The 24,419-nt window shown below is 41.1% G+C and overlaps 2 protein-coding genes across 4 annotated transcripts in view; both read left to right on the top strand.

Moving 5' to 3' along the window:
- Positions 1-916, top strand: part of fbxo7 (F-box protein 7) — a 9,590-nt gene extending 8,674 nt beyond the window's left edge. The window contains exon 10 of one of the 3 annotated variants that reach the window (XM_015383926.1): positions 136-916. In XM_015383926.1, the coding sequence (XP_015239412.1) occupies positions 136-435 (300 nt within the window). In that variant the 3' untranslated portion in view covers positions 436-916. The remainder of the gene's footprint in view (positions 1-135) is intronic. The other 2 variants (XM_015383925.1, XM_015383927.1) reach the window with 2 other exon arrangements.
- Positions 917-3,415: 2,499 nt separating this feature from the next.
- Positions 3,416-24,419, top strand: part of kiaa0930 (KIAA0930 ortholog) — a 25,584-nt gene continuing 4,580 nt past the window's right edge. The window contains exons 1-9 of the mRNA XM_015383910.1: positions 3,416-3,959; positions 15,312-15,460; positions 20,214-20,318; positions 20,546-20,623; positions 20,697-20,798; positions 21,167-21,307; positions 23,013-23,201; positions 23,492-23,651; positions 23,735-23,890. Of these exons, the coding sequence (XP_015239396.1) occupies positions 3,815-3,959; positions 15,312-15,460; positions 20,214-20,318; positions 20,546-20,623; positions 20,697-20,798; positions 21,167-21,307; positions 23,013-23,201; positions 23,492-23,651; positions 23,735-23,890 (1,225 nt within the window). The 5' untranslated portion in view covers positions 3,416-3,814. The remainder of the gene's footprint in view (positions 3,960-15,311; positions 15,461-20,213; positions 20,319-20,545; positions 20,624-20,696; positions 20,799-21,166; positions 21,308-23,012; positions 23,202-23,491; positions 23,652-23,734; positions 23,891-24,419) is intronic.

Raw genomic sequence — 24,419 nt, 5'->3', positions numbered from 1 at the left:
ATTATATCATATCTATATATCTTGGACCAATACCGATAATAAAGATTAAACATTTCTAATATCAGCAAATATTGACCAATTTTCCATTAATGAATGATTTGTTTTTGTTGATCTTTTCCCTTTTTATCCTTCCAGCTTTATAAAAAGTCCTATAAGCTCCGCTCGGAGCTCCGACATCCCGTTCGTCCCTACTCCCTGCCTCCCTACCCTTTACGTGACATCATCACTCCAGTGCCCCGCCCCCTCTTCCCTCCGCTGCCAGGGATCATCGGGGGCGACTACGACCAGAGACCCAACCTGCCGCCTAACCTGCTGCCCCACCCTCGCTACGACCCCATCGGACCGCTTCTGGATCCCGCCGTGCGACGGCCTCGTTTGGATTTCCGCAGACCAGCAGGAGGAAGACCGTCAGACATCCGCAGAGGATTCATCTGAGTGTTGATCCCAGAACTGCACAATAAGAAAATAAAAAAAGAAGAGTCAAGAACAAAATGATTTTATTTCATTCTCACCTTTAGTTCTTAACTAAAAAAGCTTAAAAATACTTTGAAATGTGTTTCTAAAAGAAGCAACGCTCATCTGAAACTTAAACCACTAATCTCTGACTGTAAATAAGAGAAGAATAATTAGTTAAAAACCTTGATGAAAATGAATCCAGGTGGAAGTTGTTATTAAAGTTTTCAACCCTTATGTTTCCTCCAGATGATTGAGACAACAAACTAACTCAGACGGGACAGTTTCACAGGCTTAAATTTTGTTTATCACCTCAGTTAAACAAATTAAACTGAATCAAAATGTGTTTTTCTGGCAGTTTATGTGAAAAAAGGTATTCTTACTTTTTGCCACCTAAAAACTCAAAGATTTATATTTTTGTATTCAGGTAAAACATGTTCATTTGTTATATATTAAAGTTCCAAGATAATAATGTTTAAGTTTGACAGCTTAAATAAAATGGATAAATCCAGGTCTATTCTATAATATCTTCAAATAAAATCTGCAAATTTATGGATGAAAACATTATTGTTTAATTCTAGGATTTTTTTTAAATAAGTGTGGTTTGTATAAAATCCATAAATTTTCACGAATAATATGGATTCATCCATTCTTAGGGGAACATGGATCATGGAAGTAACAGATCCAAGAAGGAAACCCATGGAAACGATGCATTCCAGTTCCTCCTAGGATATATCCCCAGGAGTTAACAGGAATAATTTGAGGGATTGTTTGGTGTTTCTTAGAAAAAATAATTTTAGGAGGTACACAAACCTATGCAGCTCTCTGCTGATCATCGCAGACAAAGCTTTGAACCATATATTTACCGCTCAATCTTTTATTAACATACTCTTCTTCACATCATCCAGTCAGATTGATTCAAAGTTTTCTATCTAAGGAAAACCAGCTGATTGCATCGACTCATTGACTCTTCAGCAATCCCTCACACTAAGCATGCTTGTAGCGACAGTGGAGAGGAAAAACTCCCTTTGAACAGGAAGAAACCTCCAGCAGAACCAGGCTCAGTGTGAGCGGCCATCTGCTGAGGCCCACTGGGGTTCAAGGAGACAGAAGCAGACATAGAAAAAGAAGCATAGATTCAAAAGGCAACTGTCAACCAGCTCCACAGGCGGCCCCGTCCAGGAAACACACAGCCAGGCAGACGAGCTCCGAGCCAGCTCCCATGTCAGAGGATGAAGAGAGCACATCCAGTTAGTCACAGTCAGAGAAACAGGACTACACTGGAAAACAGGCCAAGCTCCAACATCTAGAAACAAAGGTGTTGATGGCAGCAGCACAGCTGATATTTCTCTCCAGGATGGAGTCACAGCCAAACAGGAACAGACCAGATGAAGCTACTATGAGAAAAAGCAGAGAGAGCAGAACGTTAGAGATTGAACTAACAGATTCTGCAGAGTGGGAGAATAGAGATAGAATGAAGCAGAATGATGAAATAAATTAGTGTTTAAATATTAAGTAGTATTGTGAACTATGACCAGGTTTCACCTTTATCAAGTATGTTTTACCTTTTTTTTATCTGTTTTTCTGTTGCAAACCATTTCTCTACCATCAATATTCAGCCATATCTGTTAATTTCATGATTTCTAAATGCTTAGCTTTGAAATATAAATGAATTCATAATTTTCCCTTTAGAAGCCATTTGTATATAAAGTTCAATCTACTTCTGATCTTACGTTTTTCAGCTGGATTTAATATGTATTATGTATAAAAATGTAATATATTAAATATTTTGATTTTATTTGAACATACAGGGTTTTACGTGAGATGTGAGAACGAGCTGCAAATAAAAAAAAATCCTGGTTTTCTTCTCTCGTGTGTGTCAGGAGACCATTACAAATGACGTCATCTTTTGTCTGGAAAATAAGGGTGGGCTCGTTTAAAACCAGGGCGTTTGAGCATTAGGAGAAGTGCAATTCAGGCGGGCGGGGTTTGTCGTGGTGCGACGTCGAGCTTCGTTAGTGGTCATAAAATGTGATTCATTTCAACTGACAGATCTACCTCTGGCATGTAAACAGCTTCCAGGTAACCTACTGGCTGAATTCATGGTTTCTAAGTTCACAGTAGCCGTTTTTTTTAACGGGCGGGGAGGGAATACGGTTAGCTTATAACCGGACCTTTAGTGCTAACTGCTTTCTAATCTTTGAATTCGGTTTACAACGTTTTAAATCAGGACTCTTCTTGGTTTAAATTAATCCTCAAATTAAACCCGAACATGTCAACTTGTCCGCCATATTGGAAAAGGAAACGAACCGTTAGGAGGAGAGAGTTCAAGGCTCGAAAAATATTCAAACTGGGTTAAACTTTACGTTCAACAAGAAAGTATGTTGCTTTCTGGTTAAAGTACATGAATATAAATCTCTAGTGACTTTAGGGTTAAATTAGTTAGCAATAATCCACATTTCTGTTCTTAAAATAAAGTTTTTATTATGCCCCGCTTTCAATACACAAACTTTCACTCATAAAGTATAAAATATCCGTTTAATGATTGTAGATTAAAGTCTATTTTAAGTTATATTAATAGCAGCTGCCCTGTTTAGAAAACTAAAGAAGTTTGGAGCTCATGCTCTAAATGTAACACTACTGCTTGCTTAATCATCAATTTGCTTCTAAATAATTATCTTTCAAATCTCTTTTTGCTAACAGTTATCGTTTTGATTGTGAAAAGCTTTGTATAAAACTATACCAACAGTCTTATATTAAAGGAATAGTCTTAAATTGCACATATTCACTTTTATGTTTAATATCCAGAATTTTGGCAATACTTTTTTTTTTTTTTTAACGCCCTCAACCAGCTGCACTAATACATTTTCTTGCTCTAATTTGGCACAGCTGCGTTTTTCTTGTTAATTTATTTATTTTCTTTTTATTCAGGCGGGCCCTTTGCTTCTATGTCCCCAGATTGAACCGGTGACAGACTCTTCTGTCACACCTCTGCGTGTTTCTGGTTCAGGTTGGGTTTCTGCGCGTCTGAGCTGCGCTGTCTCTTTAAGTCCTTCATGTTACCGGAAGTGTTCGGGGTGTTTCCAGCTGATCGGAACAACAGAAGTAGCAGGATCTCCCTCTGTGGACGGATCTGTCTGCGATAACCCTGCAGCTGCGGCGGAGCGCTCTGGTCCTGACCTCCAGCGGCCCCTTCCCGCTCTAAAAGCCATCTTCTCCGGAGGTGATTTGAAGAAGAACCGGGGGATATCCCCGGTGTCCCTCTCTCCCTCTCTGGTTCTCCTTCAAGCCGTCACTAAGCTGCCGTGAACCGGTACCGTGGGCTGCTTTTAGCCCGGACTGTCATGATCCCAGCTCGGAGATGGCGTCCTTCCCCGGTTTGTGTAAGGCTGTCGGGCCCGCGGAGGAGGAGAACGGAGAGCTGGACGGCTCCCTGCAGCAGATGCTGAAGGCCATCGCCGACGAAAGGAACCGACTAAACAGTCGGCAGGAGATCAGCGGACTGGGTGAGTGTGACACCCTGAAGTCCTGGGGCTCTTTGTGGGAGCAGGTAGCAGCCAGGCAGCCGCTTAACATCCGGACTTATTTCTCACATGAAGCAGCCAGTTATCCAAGGAAGTCTGCTAATCCTGTAATATGTATCACTTTCTCTATGACAGTTTATAATTAGGGGGGTCAAAATAAAGAAAATATTTAACCAGTTAAGGTCCAGAGATATTTTTAATTATAATCTGTTACTTTAAAAATTATTACTGAAATAAAAAGCAGTTTTTTTATGCGTTCATGTTATACATTAAATTAAAAATAAAATATCTAAAGTGTTTTTTGAAATAGAGAACAATCGTTCAGTTTGGTTTATAGATAATTTCCTGATTCCCACACTTTATCAAACCCCTGAACTGATGGTTTGTTATTTTCTTTCTTTTTTCTGTCTTAATGTTGGCAGTGGGCTTTAGGCTGCCCTGCAAGGCTTTAAACCTGGGTTTAACCGGAGACTAAGCCATTCTCAAGCACATATCAAGGAGCTCATTTTGAGCCTGGATCCAGATTTATTGTTGATTCTGTTCATGGTGGAGAATCCTGCTTCACAGCAGCAGGTTGAGCCAAACATCCTCTAAATGTGCAGGGTCATCTTTGAGCACGCCATTTCACTTTTCTTTCACCAGTTCACCGCAGTTCTTCCAGCAGTCCACACTTTCTCTGCTCTCTTTTTCTCATGGTCTTCTCCTTCTTTCCCATCGCCCGGCTTGCCACAGGTTTGCCTGCTGTGTCTAAAAGTAGCAGCAGCAGCAACCCAGACTGACAGCTCATTGGCTCATTTGGATCACGTGCAGCCTGGAGCCGGACGCTCCCCAGGGCTTTACCGTATTAACAGGAGAAGAGGGGCAAGTGAAATTAGATACTGTCTACGGCCAACATGGGGTAATTTAAAGTGTTTTAAATCGGGTTGGGTCCGGATCACGGTCCACTAATCCGTGACCTCTGAACTGATATTTTGTTTGAAACTTTGAAGCTCGAACTGGTAATCTGTCATAACACGCATATTCAAACCTGAAAAAATCGATGTCGCGGCATATCGTGATATTCGGCTTCCCAATATAATATCGATCATTCAGTTCTAGTATTGATTTAAAAAAAAAAAAAAAAAAAATATTTTTTACCTAAAACAATAAGGGAAAATGGGCTGCATCTGCACCCCCACACTGCTAGATGGCGCCATGGAGCCCTTTAGCTGTGCGGCGCGGCGCCGTATTTGTATTTAAGGCAGTTAGAGTGGAAGACGCGGACTGACTCAAACCCCAAACAACATGGATACCAAAATAATTAAATGATCATTATCTTTGGATGAACATATACAGCACTTGCTTTTTTATACATTTAATTTTGATAGCTGGAAAAATATCACAATATAGAGATCTTGCAATATTGTGATGGTATTGTATTGTCAGATGAGTATCGTATCACAACACCCATGCCATTACTCACCCCTAGTGCACAATCATTTTAAAAATGTACCAGACTGAGGTGCAATAATGTGCGTGAGTTTGAAAAGATAACAGAGATAACCTTTTCTACTTGGTCGAAGCACAGATTTCACTTTATGTGGACTTAAAAATAAAATTTTTTTAAGTCCAATGATTGAAAACGGGTCAGAGATTATACCAGACGTCAACAAGATGGAGGCATCCTGAACAACTGTTGAATTTTTTATTTCTTTTTTGTCCTTAAATCAATGTTTAAACTTTATTATATCGTATCAAAGGTTGATAAAATGTTTATTCAGCTAAATACTTAAGTTCTGAATGGTTTGCCTTCCTATTTTTTTCCTTTTTCTGTTTCAATTTTCAATAAGATGTATTGAAAGAAAGCCCTGTCACCTAAATGACACACATATTCAAACCTCAAAATATAAAATGCATTAATAATCACCTAAAAATGCACTCCTACAATCCATCAATATTCACAATCAGACTTCTGTGTGTCTTTTGTTTTCTTTGCCTTAAACTCTACTTTACTGCTGTTAATTTTTAAACTGGCCTTAATGGAAAATCTTGTAGTTTGTTCCTGTTTGTTTAGAAGCTCCTGTGTTTTTTTTGTGGGGGTTTTTTATTTTTATTTTTTTTTATCAGATCCTAAGTAAAAGAGGAAACATGACAGGGTTTAAGATGCCTGACTTTTAAACAAAAACCAGAAGTGATTTCAGAGGTTGGAAAAGGTTTTTTTTCAGCTTTCCAAAATGAGTTTATTTGACGAAGTCATTAGCAGGAGTCAACATTTTAATAAAAAAAGAAAAATATATGATGTTCTGGGTAAAATTGCTCCCTGGGCGCCACACAATGACAGCCCACTGCTCCCCAAGGCGATGGGTTAAATGCAGAGAGCTCATTTCTCCAATGTGAGATCAATAAAGTTCAATTAATAATATTAAATGTGGAAAATTTAAAAGCAATCCATGTTGAAAGTCCAGAGTCCTGAAAAAAAAAATATATATATATTATACTATTAATGTACTATATTGTTAATATATTTACCAATTTATGGATTTTTCTAAAAAGATGGAACGTTTATTGATTTTTACATTTACGGTAATGAAACAAACTAAGCTGAAAATATCATAAAGGAGTTTGTACACAAATGCCACCGATCTACACCGTTTGTTACCAAGACCTTTTTGTTTTTGTTAAATCAGCAGTTTAATAACTGAAGGAGTCAAACATTGAGCTAAAAGGACGTCAAATAAACATAAAAAGACGTCAAATAAACATAAAAAGTGAGTTTACCACCGGTCGTAACGTATAGAGGGAAGTTTCTGCTCCCCAGGTGTTTTTATGGAGACGTCACAGAAACAGAAGAAGCTAGCAGGTACAAAGGCCACATTTCTGAAGAATCAGTAAACAAACTACAAGAGCACTCAGTTAAAACCAAACATGAGATTTAGTGTTGGAATCGACAGACGCTGTGATTAAAACAAGATTTAAATAAATATCAAGCAGATTTCTGACTTATTCTGCATAGTTCCTTCATAACAATAAAATAACATCTTTCAGATGAAATCGGGATCATGGAAACATATCCACTACTTGGAATTGAGGTAAAATGAAATATTTTTAGTTCAAATGGGTCATTAGTTTATCTCCTGCTTTAATGCTGTGTCTCCTTCCTGCGGAGTGGGTCAGGCGTTAGGATGTCCTTTCAGGCTGAGAGAAGCTGCCATAAAGGAGCTAAACTATCCTGCTAAAGTATGAATTGATCTCATTGTCCTGAACCCACACAAACACCCCCAGCTGATAGGAAAGTGTGGGCTGTGCAGTTTGTTGGCGGTTTCTGTCCCGTTTTATCGGCCGCTGAGGCAGAGTGTCGGTGCTGCTCGTTTGCTGTGATGCATAAATCAATAGAGCTCTGTTTAAAAAGCAATGACTTCATCACGGCTCAGAGACCAGAGCTGGTCGCCGCCGCCGCCGCTGCTGCTGGATGTTTTCAGCTAAAAGCAGGCGGGAAAAAAACACCTCCAGCGTCTGCGCTCCGAGACGTTTTTAAAATTAATTAATCAGTTGTGGTTTTTCTGCGGCTGCTGTTTCATAAGTGCCAAAAAATTATTGTTGATATGAAAAAATTTAGAATGTTTTGGCTTTTTTCTCTTCCTCTCTGCTCCGATAGGATTGATGTAATGTTCAATTAATGGATCCTAAAAATCTTTGGCCCTTAAGAGGTTTAAAATTTATGTTCAGGTACAGAAACAAATGTTTTAAAACAAGGTCAAACATTTAAAATGCTTTTAGTTTGAACATGGATTACCCTCATAACTAATAGTATCAGCTGGTGTATTTTGCATCATTTTAGAGTGAAATAAATACTTTAAAATGAATAAATGAGACGATAATAAATTATTATAGTTAGCACAGAACTTCATTAACATCTCTTTCCTCTCTGCACCCTAAGCCCCTCCCACAGTGATGGCTGCTAATCAGTGAAAACTAAGACTTTTCCGTTAGTTTTTAAATGTTTACTTTGGTGATTAAACCCAAAGCCAGACGTTGAAGCTAAAAGATTTCAGTTCTCTTTATTTCTCAGTATCTGCTCTAGTTTCCCACAGAGGGCAGAACTTTACACACCAACAAAGCAGAATCTACACAAATATTTTAGATTTTCACTTTTGTTTGATCAGGAACCAGAACTTTCTGGTTCAGACCTCAGCAAGACGACGAGGCAGAAAAGGGGAAGGAGCAGCTTCTAACTTGCTGACTTTTAATAAAAGGAGATTGTCACCAGCAAACGATGACCGGGTTCAACCTTTATCCCTGCTCTCACTGTGCTGATAACGTAGAAAAATCCAGCTAGATGATGCCGCAGACAGCAGGAGTCTACTTAAGTGTTTTTATGGGAGGTTGTTTAGTTTTTCGGACACAAAACCTTCTAATATTAAAGGTGTCGTTACTTTAAAGCCGTAAAGAGAATTTCAGTAGCAGAAGTCAAACGTTTATGTCTGATTAGACAGTTAGGACTGGATCCAAAGTTCTGCAGTTGAAACCAGGCCTGAGCCGTAAACCCCCAGCAGTACTGTAGTACTTCAGGTAAAGAAGCAGCCGGTGTCTTTTGTTCAGGCTACTCGCCGTCCTTGAATGGTCCTCTGCAGGCTGCTGACTCAGGACTCTTAAAACATATTACTGTCAGTGAGTCAGGCCTCTGCTTGCATCAGAGAGCCCAGTCTAATTTATCATTTTTATTCAGAGTAATATCTGTGCTCCAAGTTTCCATCTGATTTAAATCAGCCCTGACATGTTTGTTTACTTAAAGAGCATACATTCTCCATAAAAAAAAAAAATTTTTTAGATTGTCTATATTAGTTTATTTCCAGGAATAAAAATGGTGAAACATCTCAGGTTTATGAGTTTTACAGCTGGGTTAAATCCCAGCTAGGGAGCCCTTACTGTTGAGATGGCAGCAGAAATCCTGCAGAGAGGATGATTAGATGTTTCTTTGCTTTGATAAAGATATTTGATTTAAGTTTTTTCAGCAGGCACTAAATATCTGGTATCTTCATGCTACTACTCGTACATAATGAAATATTGGCAGGGTGACGATGGCCTGCTTTACGTGGAGTTGTGGGCTAAGACAAAGCTAATCTTGCGAGGAAAAACTCAGATTTATGTTTACGTCTGCAGACGGAGAGAAGAAGCTCTGACTGGGGTTGATTTTTACTCTTGCATATACACAAAAACTCCCAACACACTAGGGGTGTAAATAATAATGGTTTTGTATCGATACATCGATCCAACAGCCGACGATCCGATGCATCGATACGTCCGCAAGAGAATCGATTCATGTTTTTTTTTCCTCCGGTCTATTTTTATCCATTTGCTCCTGGGCATAATTCTCCTCCCGTGCTGCGGTGCCGCTAAACCTATTTTGTCCTCCTACCTCCTATTTCTGTAAGGTGAAAAAATTAAAAATAATCGAATCGAATCCCCATGATGGGTGTGATTTACACCCCTACAACACAAACACCCCCACCCCACCAAGGACGTATCCTCTCAGGTTAATCTATCTTTCACTAGCCAGATGGAACGTCTCACGACAGCTGAGTGAACTCATTCTAATCTCTCATCAGCTTCGTTTGGAGCCTTCGACTGAAAACAGACCTACCTCAACATTCTTACTCCACATATACTTTAAATTTTGGGGGGAATAACATCATTAATCACGTATTCGGTGCACACACAGAACATGAAACACAGAATGTAAAGATTGAGTAAAAACAAATTTCTGTATTTTACAACACTTTTTTATATAGGGAGATTTATCTCTCACATTTGAAGGCAAACGTTAAATAGAAATGTTAAATCTCTGTTTAAAAATATCTATAAATCTAGATAATAAAATCTACTTCTATATCCTATTTCTATATTTATGTCTAAATCTTAAATTAATAACTAAATTTTACATCTAATTATACGTTTTAAATCTTAATATATTATATGATGAATCTCAAACTTTGTTTGGACTAGATGCCAATTAACAGCTCGTTAACGGCTCTGTTTGTGGCCACGCCCCCAGGATATAGAAACCAATGAGAAAAGAGCTCCGCCCACTTTTACTTCTCCTTCCTTATGCCCTGGGGGGGGGCGTGGCTACAAACTGAGCTGTTAAAGGGATTGGCGTCTGTCTAAAAACATCATTGAGATCTAAAATGATTCTGTCCTGTCGTTGCCATGGTGACACATAATCTGTGCTGCATTGATTAGGGCTGCTTATCTGCTAGCTCTAAACTCAGAGTTAATTAGATGCTGAGTTTAGTTGCCTGATTTCTATCATCTGTTCTGAAACTGGAAACTCTAACAAAGAGGGTAGAACTACTCGGTGTCTGGTTCTACTCGTTATTTATGAAATGGACCCTGATAGACAGATGTAGATTTTACACTTTATGCATTTAGTCAACCTGGGCAGAAAATGTATGAAGTTGATTTTTAACCTAATCTGAGCAGCGAGTATCTTCTTCCTCATAAGATGATTTAGTTTAATCTGAACGTACAGAGTCAGGGACTCGATTACCAGATTATTAGTTCAATTATATTTGGACAAATCTATCAGTAACGTTCCCTCTAATAATATTTTCTAGAGGTTTCTTCATCAGGACAGTTTTTACTTGCAGGCGTCTCTTCAAAATAAAGATCCCAGCTTTAACTGGTTGAAATTTTAGCAGCCAGAAGAAACGTGGAGACGAGTTTCATGATTCGGGTTTAATTACCTCATAACGCTGCTGGTGGCTATAAATACACTGACATCAGCTTGTTGTCTGAGGGAATAGATCACCTCAGACGCTGGCTCATCTACAGAGGTCTGATTCTGTGCTGTAAAAATAGCTTCTCTCTCTCTCTGAGAGTCGAGTAATAAATCCTGATGAATATTTCAGGAGAAAGGAGGAGAGTTTTTTACAGGAAGGTACATTTTAGTCTGTGAAACAGCTGATTAACGTTGGGGCAGGTTTGACCGCCGGGCATCGCCGACAGAAGGACATCCCGACAGGAAGTCTCCCATCTGTTTACAGTCTGTTTGGGTTTAGCTGCTGGGATGCCTCATCCTGTTGGTCCCAGATAGTTTATCTTCGGTTCCATTCATCTATTGTTACATCCTTCCATAGATGTGATTTAAAAGGAGTTGGATGAAAGAAGTTTCACTGCAGGGATCAGGAAACATTAAAGGAAAACTATGCAGGCTCCACTGGAGGAAAGTCAGCTGTTAATCTGGAACCGTTGGCAGATGAGCTATAGCAGCAGATGACCACCAGGTGCTTATCTATGATCATGAAATATAGGCTGCTTATAAGACCGAAATACTAAAATTGGCCTGGAAAATATATCGTCCTTTGACTGTCGGCTTAAAGGGGAACACAGTTTTTTTTCTTACATTGGTCCCTTGATTTTCCGTTATTCCATCCTGTTCTACTCTCCCATATGAGTTTAGTGTCATTTGGAGCCGTTCTGAAGATATTCCGTTAGGTTATATCCAGTAACGTCTTCCTATGGGCAACGACTTGAAGGCACAAACTAAACTGTTCATCATTTATTCTTTATGGTACGCCAGCATTCAGAACATGGAGGCCAATCACTGTCCCCCAGACATCCACCGTTAGATTTTTGATATTTATATCTTTTAAAAACAAAGCGGCGCGTGTATGACATCATCCATGCGCGCCGGCTACCATTCCTTCATCCTGTCCGCTGAACTGCTGCTAGTTTTAATCACATGACGTTATCTTGATTATAAAACGGAAAATCTTCAGAACGGCTCCAAATGACACAAAACTCATATGGGTGAGTAGAGCATGATGGAATAACGGAAAATCAAGGACCAATGTAAAAAAAAAACGGTGTTCCCCTTTAAGCAGCAAAATTATTCAGTTGATAGGGTCAGAATTTAGCATGAATGACATGAAGGTTTGGATCCATCCAGCTTTATGCGAACAGTCCAACCTGCTGCTGCTGCTGCTGAAGGCGGTTTAATAGCTTTAATATCCTTTTAACCCCTTTAGTCTTCCAACTGACCATTCCTTCACTGATGATTGGGAAAAATCTAGCCTCATGAGACCATCCTGATCTCGCGAGCTTTCAAGGTTTCACTCGCAGATCAGTCTGGAGACTCTCCGTTAAAGAAAAACTGGAGCCGTTCACCAAATGAACGTCCAATCAGCGTTGGCTTTGAGGCGGGTTGAGGTGTGACGCAACGAGAAGCGCGACAGTTCAGTCTAAAGAACATNCAACGGAAGGTTTCCAGATGGATATGCGGAGCAAATCCATCTGGCGGAGTCAGGTTAGGAGAAATCATCTGCAGAGATGAAAAGCAGCTGATCTATGTCACCTCTTCATGTTGAATCTGTTTCTCTAAGCCAGCAGCAGGTCATCTGAAACATACAGAAAGCACAAGATCCGCCCTGAGGAACCGTCGCATGACTTCATCCTCTCAGCCTGATCACATGACAGAAGCGACAAATGGGTCACACGCTTTAGTCAGGGAGGTCAAGTGATGGAGATTCAAATTTTCCTCCATCTGAAGAGGGCGTATTTGGTTCTGGTGTCTGATAGGGTGAGGAGGGAGTTTAACTGGAGCTTGAAGCTGTGGATTAACTGGTCAGTCGACTTCTAACAATCAGCTACAGTCATGAGATCTAGATTTAATCCAAGCAGTTCATGGAAATTTGTGACGTTTTTGATGTTGGTTGTAATTTATGTTTCCTCTCTGATCTTCCTCTTTCGTGATTACGACTATGAAAACAATTGGATTCTTTAAGTTTCACACACATTCATATTGGGATTCAGAACATTTCACAGCTTCATCATGGAAACTTCCCACTGGGAGGAGACACTCTGATTCATTCTGGTTCCAGTTCTTCTTCCCTTTCCAACCCTTCTTTGAGGTGAACTCTGAACTTCTCACCTATAATCCCCACTGAGGCTCCATCTCTGCGCTCTCCACCGTCCAGTTCCTACTCTTTGAATCCAGAGCGTAGAACTCGCTGCCTCTGAATGCGGCTGAAGACGTGCTTAGCTTCCGTTAAGGGTCGTTTGGTGATTCTCCTCACTTTCACGGGACGTATGATGCTGCGCCCAGTTTCATCATCAGCTGATGTATTTTTAAAGCGGGATCAGAGTCTATAAATAGAGCAGGATCTCTCTGAGGTTGCTGCAGAGCCGTTCTCTGCTTAATGCAGGAAGAAGAGGCACAGATGTGCAGAACCGTTGTGAGATTTACGTTTTCAGGCTTTCTTTAGGTCTCCATCTTCCCCCTCGGGTCCTTTTAATTCTGCCCTGGCCTTAAATATTTTAAACCTTTACATTTATTGTCTAAAACTTAATCTCAAACCAGTTTGAGGCTATTAAACTCGACCTTTGATGTGTAAGGAAGCGGCTCTGCAGTGGAGTTTAAAGTTGCAGCAGAACTTTGTAGGAGGACCTTGAGTTAACGATTTCCTATGGCTGGCACATTTCCGTCTTCCTGATCCGCTGTTTCTCACTTTCCAGAGGCTCTTCCTGCTGGGTTCAGCAGCAGCTCTTGTTGAGAGGCTCTGGTCTTGGTGCCAAGTGTGTCTGGATGAGGTCCAGAGGTCATCTCAAAGCAGCAGCAGATTGAACACACAGGAATCTGTTTGTTATTTGAACTGAGAACATCTTTGTTTCACTCTGGAAATCAATAATTATTTTAAACAAGGTGTTTTCTCTTCTAATATAGCGGCCTAATCAGATATTTATTTCTATGATCTAGATATAAATTAATAATCGGGACATAATCTCTGCTGTTTTCAGAAATTTGTCCCACTTTCCTCTTATTCTCCGTTTACATCTTTGGCCCCATTTTAATAATTAAACCTCTAAGTGTTTGGAGGAAATCCTCCTCCCCACACCTTCATCATCTTCTTCTTCTTCTTCTCAAGCTCCGATGTTATTCAATCAAAGCCAAATGGATCAAAGATAACGAGGTTAACTCTCCTGTGCTCGGCTCCGCTCCTCCCCCTAATGTTGGGTTTCCATCTAAAATAGCAAACCTCGGCTGTTCAACCGGCTCTTATCAGGATCTGGGTTTGATTGGTTTGGTTTTTCTCCCCCCGAGCTTCTAATTAAGGTTATAATTTGCTAATCCTGAGGCTAAGCTGCTAATCCAGACTAAAGAAAGCTTTGTTATAAAAAAAGAAAAGAGGAAGTGACGAACAATTATACAAGAAATGTTTTTGATTTTTACCACAATCCTGGTAATGTTGCTAAGAATAACCAACGCAGATCTTTAGCTTTCCTGTACTGTCCTTTGGTTGAAAGTTCTGGATCTTCTCCAAGGATCAGCAGGAGCGACTTAAGTCGGCAGAAATGGATCAGACATCGAATCACTGGACTTCCTAGGTTCCTTCCTGAGGTTTTCCAGACATTTGTCTCAAAATGATTCAGTGATACTTTAAATATTCAGGCCTTAAAGGTATAGTGGAGGTTTTTTGCATATTTTTGAAAAGGCCCGCCCTCTCCACTTGTAAAAAAATGCACATGCACAACCCTGTACCCGCTGTACGTGAGCACATTTCTTCTTGTGCACGCTCTGTTTAAAAGTTGCTGTTTGCATCGTTCATAAAAGCTTACTATCAAAAGGAAGATTTGCAATTTTTCCACCATGTCAGACTGGACTCCGGTAAGTGAAAATGTGGACGAGCAAATATGTAAACATATCACCAGACTGATTGACAATTAGGAGGACCACTTATTTAGATGATCCACCAGGAAAAATATCATCCTCTCTATACCTTTAATATTAACAAATGCTGCATTAGAAAAATCTTTTTTGTTTCCTTTAGCAACTCACTCATTCTTTTCTTCAATAAAAGCCTAAATTTCTGCATCTGATCAGGCGATAAGCACCGTTAACATCGCCCTTCTGACTCCTAGCAACGGTTGCCAGGTAACGAGACAGGTACTGCCCTCAATCAGGTGACAAGCAAAGCAGCATTAAACATCAGTGTATTGGTGTCTGACTCCTTCGACCTCACAGCCTTAATTTGTACCGTTTTCCAGAATAAAAGCCTCAACAGAAAGATTTGTAAGTGATTTAGTCAGAGATATTCTAAATGAAGGGAGGGACGCCCTGCAGAGGCGGCTTCCTTTCCTCTGAGGTGTTTCCTGGTTTTATTTCCTCAGCAGGAACATTAACATCCTCTGGATGGAGCAGCATCCTGGCATTTCACGGCTGGAGGGTTACAGAATTGAAATATTATCAGAAATCAAAACGATGCTGATTAATAAAAGCTGAAATGAGAGCTTTAGTCTCTGCTGTGTTTTGTGGTCATCCATCTTAACCCTGCGTTGCCTCTTTGCTGCGTTTTCCAGGCTGCTTTAAAGATGACCGCATCGTTTTCTGGACCTGGATGTTCTCCACGTACTTCATGGAGAAGTGGGCACCTCGGCAGGACGACATGCTGTTCTACGTCCGCAGGAAGCCTGCCTACGTCGGCGCAGACAACGGCGAGGGGAAAAAGGTGACCAGGAGAAACTTTGCTTCTTACTAGAAAAAGAAGAAAACTCCACATCACATATGTTTACAGTCTTTCTGGTTATTTATAATGTCGATGAAATGATGAAATGTTCAGGAGGAGGATTTCTGAACTCAGCTGTTGTGTAACTGACATGAGGATCATTTAGATGGACGTTATGACCTGAAGCTCAGCCTTCACACACAGATATGCAGAGGAATCTATTCTAAACAATGACTGTTTGTGTGCCGAAGATTTAGGTCAGTTATTTTCTTCACAGTTGAGCTGCAATTTAAACCATTTATCTAAACTACTACAAAAGTGTGTAGCTAAGTAGAGCCTGATTTAAAGTACCCGCATGTGTTTGAATGGCCTAGTCAAAGCCAGCCTCCTACTTCTATGGTCAGGGATTCACATATGAGCTAACTTTATGCTAATGCTACGTTCAGATGGCACACAGCAGGAGCAACAAAAACATGCCTGCTGCTTAATTTTTGATGCCTGTACCAGTTTAGTTCTGACTAGGGGTGTAAATAATAATCGTTTTGTATCGATGCATCGATCCAACAGCCGACGATCCGATGAATCGATGCGTCCGCAAGAGAATCGATTCATGTTTATTTTTCCTCCGGTCTATTTTTATCCATTTGCTCATGCTCGTAATTCTCCTCCCATGCTGCGGTGGCGCTAAACCTATTTTGCCCTCCTACCTCACTTCCTGGTTATACTCTTACAGCAGTGTGTTGCAGTGAGCTTGACGCAGACATTTTTTATTTATGCTCAATATTGAAGCGTGGTCTGTGCTACACGCTGTGGGTCTAGATACGGCCGAGGCGGCGAGGAAGTGGGGGCGAGTNTGAGGGCCAAAAAGAGCGGAGATCCAGGTGGAAAAAGGGTCCCAGCGTTCTCGCGCACCTCGCTCTTCTAGCGGGTCAAACTTCACGAGTTGTTTTCCGAAATTTCGGTCATAAAAACAAAACAAGCCGGCCTCCTGTCTGCGGTCAGCTACAATCTGGGAGAGGAGCAGCGGAGCGTCTGTGGAGGGGGCAGGACGTCTGGAGTATTTTTTGATGCAAGTTTTCTACTTCTGTTATTTGCTGTTGTTTGTATAAAAAAAATGCATAACGATATTACAGCTTTCATTGATTTATTTCAAATTTGAAACATTGTCTAGCCTGTTTTAAAAAAAGAAAAACATTAATCAAATCGTATCGTGGTGTATTCTTGAGTATCGAAAATAATCAAATCGTTGGGTCAGGAAATCGATACTGAATCAAATCGCCATGATGGATGTGATTTACACCTAGTTCTGACGCGCAGCTGAAGGATCTTTGCTGCTCTGGCTGCGGGTTCGAAAAGTGGGTCTGATGCACGATGGGCGGAGCTACTCTATCCTTTCTTTTCCTGGTTCAATGGCAGCTATATTAGCTGTGATCAGCGGGTAAAAAGTAGTTTGATTATATGTTTAAGTGAGAAAATCCACCTGAAAACTTTTTCTGTGCAGTCAGTTCATCCAGATTACCATCCTGCCTTCAAATATTGTTTCTCTGTCGGAGTCCGTCTGACCCCACATACTGGCGGTGCGCTGTCACTGGGAATCCCATTCAACAGCAGCCTCAGGCCCGGTCACCTCTTCGCGTTTTTCAGCTAGTGGTTGTGATGGCTGAAATGCATTTTTCCGGTATGTAATCCAACCTGCAGGCACCAGGATGATAAACTTGAACATATTTAGCCGGCAGGTTTCTACATTTGAAGTTAATTTAGTCGTTAATAAACTGTTTCAGAGGAGTGATCATAGCGCTCTGCATCAGCAGTGCTGCGTCTGACTCCCTGCCAGCTCCCTGATCAGCTTCTCTGATTGGTTGATGAGGCGCGTCTAGCAGCTAAAGTTACATTTTACCAACTCCAGCTGCTGCTTCTGAAGAGCATTGCTCGCCTCAGATGCTCAGAAGCTCATGACGCGCTGCTTCTGCTGCTGAGACGCGCTGCAGGACCTGTTGCTGCACCTTGATGCGTGTCATGCATTGACTTTACATGTAAATTAGCTGCCTCTGCTGCTTGCGGTGTGAACGTAGCATAAACGGTCAGGATTCTGTATCATTAAAGATACAGACCCCTCTAATCTGGGCAGATTATGCTCTCAGTTTCAGGTTCAATTCCCCACAGAGGCTCTGATTCTTCTCCTAAAGACCTCAAACCAAATATGTTCCCAAAAGCATCTAGACACATCAGTTTTATAACCTTAATTTACAGATTTTTGTGGAGTTTATTCCGTATGAGCAAAGGGTTCCTTTGGGTGTTGAGTTTAAATTTATGATTACTGCTCCCTCTTCACCTCTTATTTTTACCCTCCTGCAACTTTGAACCAAGAAAAGCAGCTACTGAGTGTTTTTTACTTTGGTGCAAAGCAGTTTCTTTAACCCAGATAATGGAGATAAGCTCAGTTTTTTTTTTTTCAGGGGGGAATAATTTGGATGAAGACATGATGATGCTTATTAATAAAAAGGAAGACTTCTTAGTTCTTTTGATTTTGTTGGACAAACACCAGCTCTCCATCTCTGCATCATATGAGCTGAAACCTGAACAGAAAATCTTCCCTGTTTTCGCTCGGCAGCAGATGTAATCTACGTTTGCCATTTTAGGCCATCAGCTGCAGTCGTGTCCGCTCATAGGTCAGACCTTCCAAAGGCCACATGTAATTACACAGCGAGACGAAGGGCAGCGGCAGCGCTTCTTCTGATCGGTGCAGAGTTCATCCGCCCTGCACTGCAGATTTTACTGTGATCGTTTCCAAAAATGCTAAAATATATCCGTATATCTATCTCCTGGTCTGTGGGCGGCTTCTGCGCTGCAGCCCAGAGAAACGAAAATCCTCCAAAGACGGACGGATACCCAATGAGTAAGAACAAATCAAGGCAAATAGCTTTATTTTATTCTAATTAGTCAAAAACTAAACTCTTCCAAAACAGCCCAGTTACTAACAGTTGGCAACCAGATGAAGCAACAACAAAACACTTAAAGAAAGGAAATACATTTCAGAAATAAACTGAATATTTTTTCCTTTTAATTATTTAAATATTTAAGATTTAATTTCTGACTTTTTTTTTAAAGGACAATGATGTTTGCATCTGCGGTTATTTAACAATCCTGTTTTTTTTTTTTTTTTTTAGGTAAAAGCTTAGCATAACCCCCCCCCCAACACACACACACTGAGTCTCTTTGATGCAGCAGCATTCATCTCTGGCCTTTTCATAATTACATTTGGAGAACACAGACTCTCCACGTCTGCCTTTTGTAGTTTGTCCCACGTGCCCCTCCATCTCTGGTTGCCATGGTTACCCCCTCGCTTCTCCAGGTCCGGCTCACCGTAACAGTTTTTATCTCGTCCTCCTCCTCAGACGGAGGAACAGCTGACTGCTTTGTGCTGCGGGGTCACGGCTTTAACGCCGCTGCTCTTCGTTACAGCGGCTCAACCAGAGCATCAAGCTTTTAATTCCATCAACCATTCCCTGATCAACTCTCACGGGCAGGTATCCGCCTTGCTCTGTGGGTCCTGGTCAGAGTCCCAATCAGAGCACACCCACCTGTAACAGGAAATCCTCCAACCGCTCGATCCAGTTCTTCCAGTCTCTACCTTAATCGGTCTGATAGGTGAGGTTTGGATCGTAGCCGTGCTGCCAAATCAGAAACTCCTCCTTTTAACTCTGCTTCTTCTGTTCCAGCGGCTACAGTTTTGTCAGCCTCCTCCCTGCTCATCAATCCCCGTCAGACTCTCACTGCATCCTGCTTTCTGTTGTTGGTCAATTATCAGTTGGTGTTTTATTAGCAGAGAGAAACAAACCAGTTAAATCTGGAGCAGCTGATCTGGCGTGTTATCGGCTGATATATTTTTTTTTTTTCACACATTTTCAGGGTTCTTTAGAGCCGATCAATGATCCAACTATTGTGCTGCAAATAGAGTAATACGATCTAATGAGTTTCCCTGGATAGAAACCTTCCTAAACCCGACTATCTATGATTTGATTGAACTAAATCCAGACGCAGGTTGTTAATTGTTATTATATAAATAAACTTAACTGATTTCTGCTTTAAGATAGACTTTATCCTGACTTTTGAGTCTAGATGTTTTCAGGCGTTCCCTGATTTATGTTTTCTGTCAATACATTCTGAAGATGTGTTGTTGATTTGTTTTACTCATGTTTCTGTTGCTGTTTTTATAGAGATTTGTTGGAAACATCGATTCTGATCTATCGAAGAAAAGGATCAATGAATTTCCTATTCTGCTCTTGCCTGTTTGACATTCAAAGATAAAATAAAGATTAGTGTTTCTCCTCACTTCCCCTCTAGGAAAGGTGACGCTTTTAAGGCTGTTTCTGCTCCATGAATCCACAGGAAAACAATCGACTTGTTGTCTTTTCTGATCCTAACGCTGCTGTGCAACATCCACCTGTTTCCAACGTGGAGCCTTTTCATCCCATCAGCTCTCCACACAGAAACAGATGTAACCATGGCAACCGTTCTGGTGCTCTAAAAGGTCTTTGACTGATACAAGTCCTGGCATTTTAGAGACCCGGGATCTCCCTGAAGAGCGTCTGACAGGAAGGGGGGAAAAACAGAGAAATCTCTCACACCTGGGGGACAAAAAATGGAGGATTGAAAGCAAAGGGACAGATTATATAATTGCCGTTACAACCTGCAGAGCTAGAATTAGCATTTTTAGGTAGAAAACCTGATGACTTTACTTGGTTTCTGTTTTTAGGTGGAGGTGGAGGTCTACAGAAGGGACTCAAAGAAGCTTCCGGGCCTCGGTGACCCAGACATCGACTGGGAGGAGAGTGTTTACCTGAATCTGATCCTGCAGAAGGTAAAGCTGCTGATCGAACAATGGGACACAAAATCCAACAGAATAGAAATAATTTCCCAGCATTTACATTTAATAAATACAGAAAACCAAATAAAACCATGTTGGACCCAGTCAGGATGCAGGGATTATAATCCAGCTGGTCTACAAATGAATATTAATCTGTGAATTCATCCTGATGGCTGTTGGTTCCTTTTCCTCGACCAACCTGAGACGTTGTCTCCCCACAGCTGGATTACGTGGTAACCTGTGCCGTCTGTACGCGCTCAGACGCCGGCGACATCCACATCCACAAGAAGAAGTGTCAGGTAGGAAATGGGATCAGTCACTGCTGAGTCGCACCCGCTCAGTTTCCTTCATCTTTTCCTCTTCTTCCTCCAGGAGGTTTTCGCGTCTCCCAGCAAACACGCCATGGACAGCAAAGGAGAAGAGTCCAAGATGAGCTATCCCAACATCTTCTTCATGATTGACAACTTTGAAGAGGTAGTGACCTTCAACTGTGATCCTCAAACCAACATAAACATGTTTCTAAAAATTTGATTTTACGTTAACGCTTAGAGAAATGGGTGTTAGATTTAAACTGCAGAAGATGATGGAAGAAATGTTGGAGATTATTCTAGAACTTGATTGATTTAAAAGGAATGACTGGAAATAAAGCAGAAGTTTCTGCAGTGCTGAAGGTGACTTTCCTCCACATTTAATCCAGAGCGGCTGAGCTAAAACCTCCTTTAACAGGTTTGCTGCAGGAAACGGCATGCAGCTGCAGCATTTAGCTAAATGTTTCTCTTTACGCAGCAGCAGGACCGCAGGTGTAAGAACCGCCATGGATTTAGCCCTGTCTGCCTGTGCAGGTGTTCAGAGACATGACCGTCGGCGAGGGCGAGATGGTGTGTGTGGAGCTGGTGGCGAGCGATAAGAGCAACACCTTCCAGGGCGTCATCTTCCAGGGATCCATCCGCTACGAGGCCCTCAGGAAGGTTTATGACAACCGGGTAATAATCCCTGACATTAGCAACTCAAAATGAAGCTTTTTAAACAAAACTACAGTTGGATTTTCTGACTATAAATATATTTTATAATCAGTTAACCCTTTATCCCTTTAAAGCCCGATCCAAGAATAAAACAAAACAGAAAATGACTTTTTTTTTGTTTGAATTCCTTGTTTGGCCTTTTAACAAAATATGTAAAAAGAAAAAACAGAAATACATTTTTGATATTAATAATTTATTACTATGCTATAAGTCAATATTATTTTTCGTGTAGTCTTCTACTGGCTGTTATCAGGTTTATCTGATTGTGTACAATAGGATTTTGAGCAAAGTTTTTACCATTAAATTATGCAAAAGGTGTCAAACACAAAACATTTCAGAAACCATATGTATCAAATATGATACATTTGGCATTATAGGGTTAAAGGGCACTCAGTGAAATACTTTGAAAATCCAAATTTCAAGCTAATAGTGTTATTGGAATCCAGGACAAGACCTTATCACCTTTGTAACATAAAAAAATGGCTATTTTGATGGCAAAAATTTATGCCAGTGTAATTAAAAAAAAAAAAAAAACGCCATCTTGCCAGAATATATTAAGAAAAATAGGAACAGTGCTTCTATAAGAAATTCATTCAAAACACTCTGAGAGTAAAAAATAAATTTTTGGTACATCATAACCTTAGAGGCATTAATGCTGATACTGGCAATTTTTTAGTTTATAAACCTAAATATAATTGTTTGCTAGGCTTATTAACTTTTCAATTAGCTTTTTACCTTTTTATTCTTAACTTTTTTTTTTCCAACTTAATTTCCAGTAGGTAAAATAAGATGTACGCTGGATATAGATCTTGTGCATCTAGACCTCACTGAGGGACGTAGGGGACTCCATCTGTAAAGCTGGGCGTACACTGTGCGATTTATTTATTTTAATTTTTTTCAATCGTTGCACGCAGCTGCTGCTCACACTGTACGATTAACCGCAGAGTTTAGTTGTACAGTGTGAGTTCACAGCTCACGATTTATTTTCTGCCCGACGCTCTGATCCGATGTACCTGCTCACAGTGTACGACTAAAAACCACGTCGGACTGAGCTCTGCAGTGAGATGGAGCTGCTCTGTTGCAAGTAGAAGCAATCAACAAGCATCAAATAGAAGGGGGATATTAAGCTCACTATAGTGAAACGCGTTGCCATGGCAATTTGTGTAACTTTGTGCTGAAAGCCCTAAAAAGAAAAGGTGACGACATATTTGAAAAAAAGACTTGGCTGAGCAAACGTGGCTGCTACGGTCTGTTAATTTTACAGACAGAACTGCATTTAACTCGTTGCACCCCCGTCACACTGCTGGGTTTACGTCTGAGAGGAAGAATAAAAAGAAAAATCATTGTTTGCGCCCTGAGCGATTTTCCCATGACGGTTGGGAGAAAATCAAACATGTTGGATATTCTCCTGACCTCACGATTCCTGATCAGGAGGCGGTCGTTAGAGCCTGATCGTCACTCGTAACCCCCTCTACACTACATGACTCACGACGCACGATCAGGCTAAAGGTCAGCCCGATCAAAAGATTCTTGCACGACTGGAAAATCGCACAGTGTACGCCGGGCTTAAGGGATATGCAAGTGATCAAAGAGATGGTAACTTGCCCTTTAAAGGGTTAACCTTATAAACATAGGAGAGCAAATAATGAATCCTCTGTTGCTGCAGGTGAGCGTCGCTGCTAAAATGGCCCAGCGGATGTCGTTCGGCTTCTACAAGTACAACAACATGGAGTTTGTGAGGATGAAGGGGCCACAGGGGAAGGGTCACGCAGAGATGGCCGTCAGTCGGGTGCCGACGGGCGACACGTCACCCTGCAACACAGAGGAGGACCAGGTGTCCCCCATGCATGAACGGGTGAGGGTGAAATCCAGCCCATGAGGCAGAGCAGGAGCTCTGAGCCTCCTGCTGGAAGCGGATAGAAAGTCCAGAAGCTTTGTGAAGAAACCAGGTCACCGTCAATAATAAATGCAGCAGGACTGAATTATGCATCGTTTTACAATCTGATGAGTAAAAATCATGTCTGGTTTATAGTCTGAGCTCAAGATGGAGGAATTCTTTGTTTATAGAGGTCATCGCCACCAACATTAACGGTTGTTAAACTATGAAATTTTTCAGGGTGAACTAACGAGGCGTTTTCCCCACAGGTGACGTCGTTCAGCACTCCTCCGACCCCCGAGAGGAACCGTCCCTCCTTCTTCTCTCCGTCCCTGAGAAGAAAAGTCCCCCGAAACCGAATCGCAGAGATGAAGAAGTCCCACTCCGCCAATGACAGCGAGGAGTTTTTCAGGGAGGAAGAGGATGAAGGTGAAGAGATGACAGTAAAATGGTCACTGTGGGTTTTTTCTCATTGCTTCACGTACTGATTTGCACTGAACCGGTCTTCCCAGACATCCACACGGCCACCAACCTTCGCTCGCGCTCGCTCTCTGGAACCGGGCGCTCTCTGGTCGGCTCCTGGCTCAAACTGAACCGCGCCGAGGATTACTTCCTGCTCTACTCGCACCTGACCTACGTCACGCTGCCGCTGCACCGCATCACCACAGGTCAGAGCAGAGGGTGTAGTGCAGTAACACACTGCCATCTGCAGGCAGAAAGCTGCAACAGCAGGAGAAACTATAAGCTTCAGAGGAGCACATCTCAATACATTTAGATTAGGAAGTAGATTTATTTCCTTTAATTTAAGAAGGGAAACTTCTATTATTGATTGATCGTTTTAGTTGTGATGATCAGTAGAAACCCTTAATTTGGTATCTAAAATCATTTTAATGATGCATTAAGACAGAAAAGATTTATCGAATTAACGTTATTGTTCTAACCTTTACTAAGGAAGCTAATTATTTACAGAGTGTTTTTTGTTCAGGTATATTATATAGAGACTGGAATAGAAGGGAGATTCTGATCAGCAAGGAATGATCAATGGATCATTATCTATACCTAAAACTAATACGTTTGCATCGATTTGATGAATTTAGCATTAATCCGTATAAAATTGAAAATTTTCGTCGTGATCACTGAGTCTGGGAGCGGCCATTTTTGCCCAAATATAGTAGCCCCTCCCTCCTGCCATCTTCC

Source organism: Cyprinodon variegatus, unplaced genomic scaffold (genome assembly GCF_000732505.1).
Source record: "Cyprinodon variegatus isolate N-32 unplaced genomic scaffold, C_variegatus-1.0 Scaffold298, whole genome shotgun sequence".
In the NCBI taxonomy this organism is placed as follows: domain Eukaryota; kingdom Metazoa; phylum Chordata; class Actinopteri; order Cyprinodontiformes; family Cyprinodontidae; genus Cyprinodon; species Cyprinodon variegatus.
This window is presented reverse-complemented; position numbering and strand designations above follow the sequence as displayed.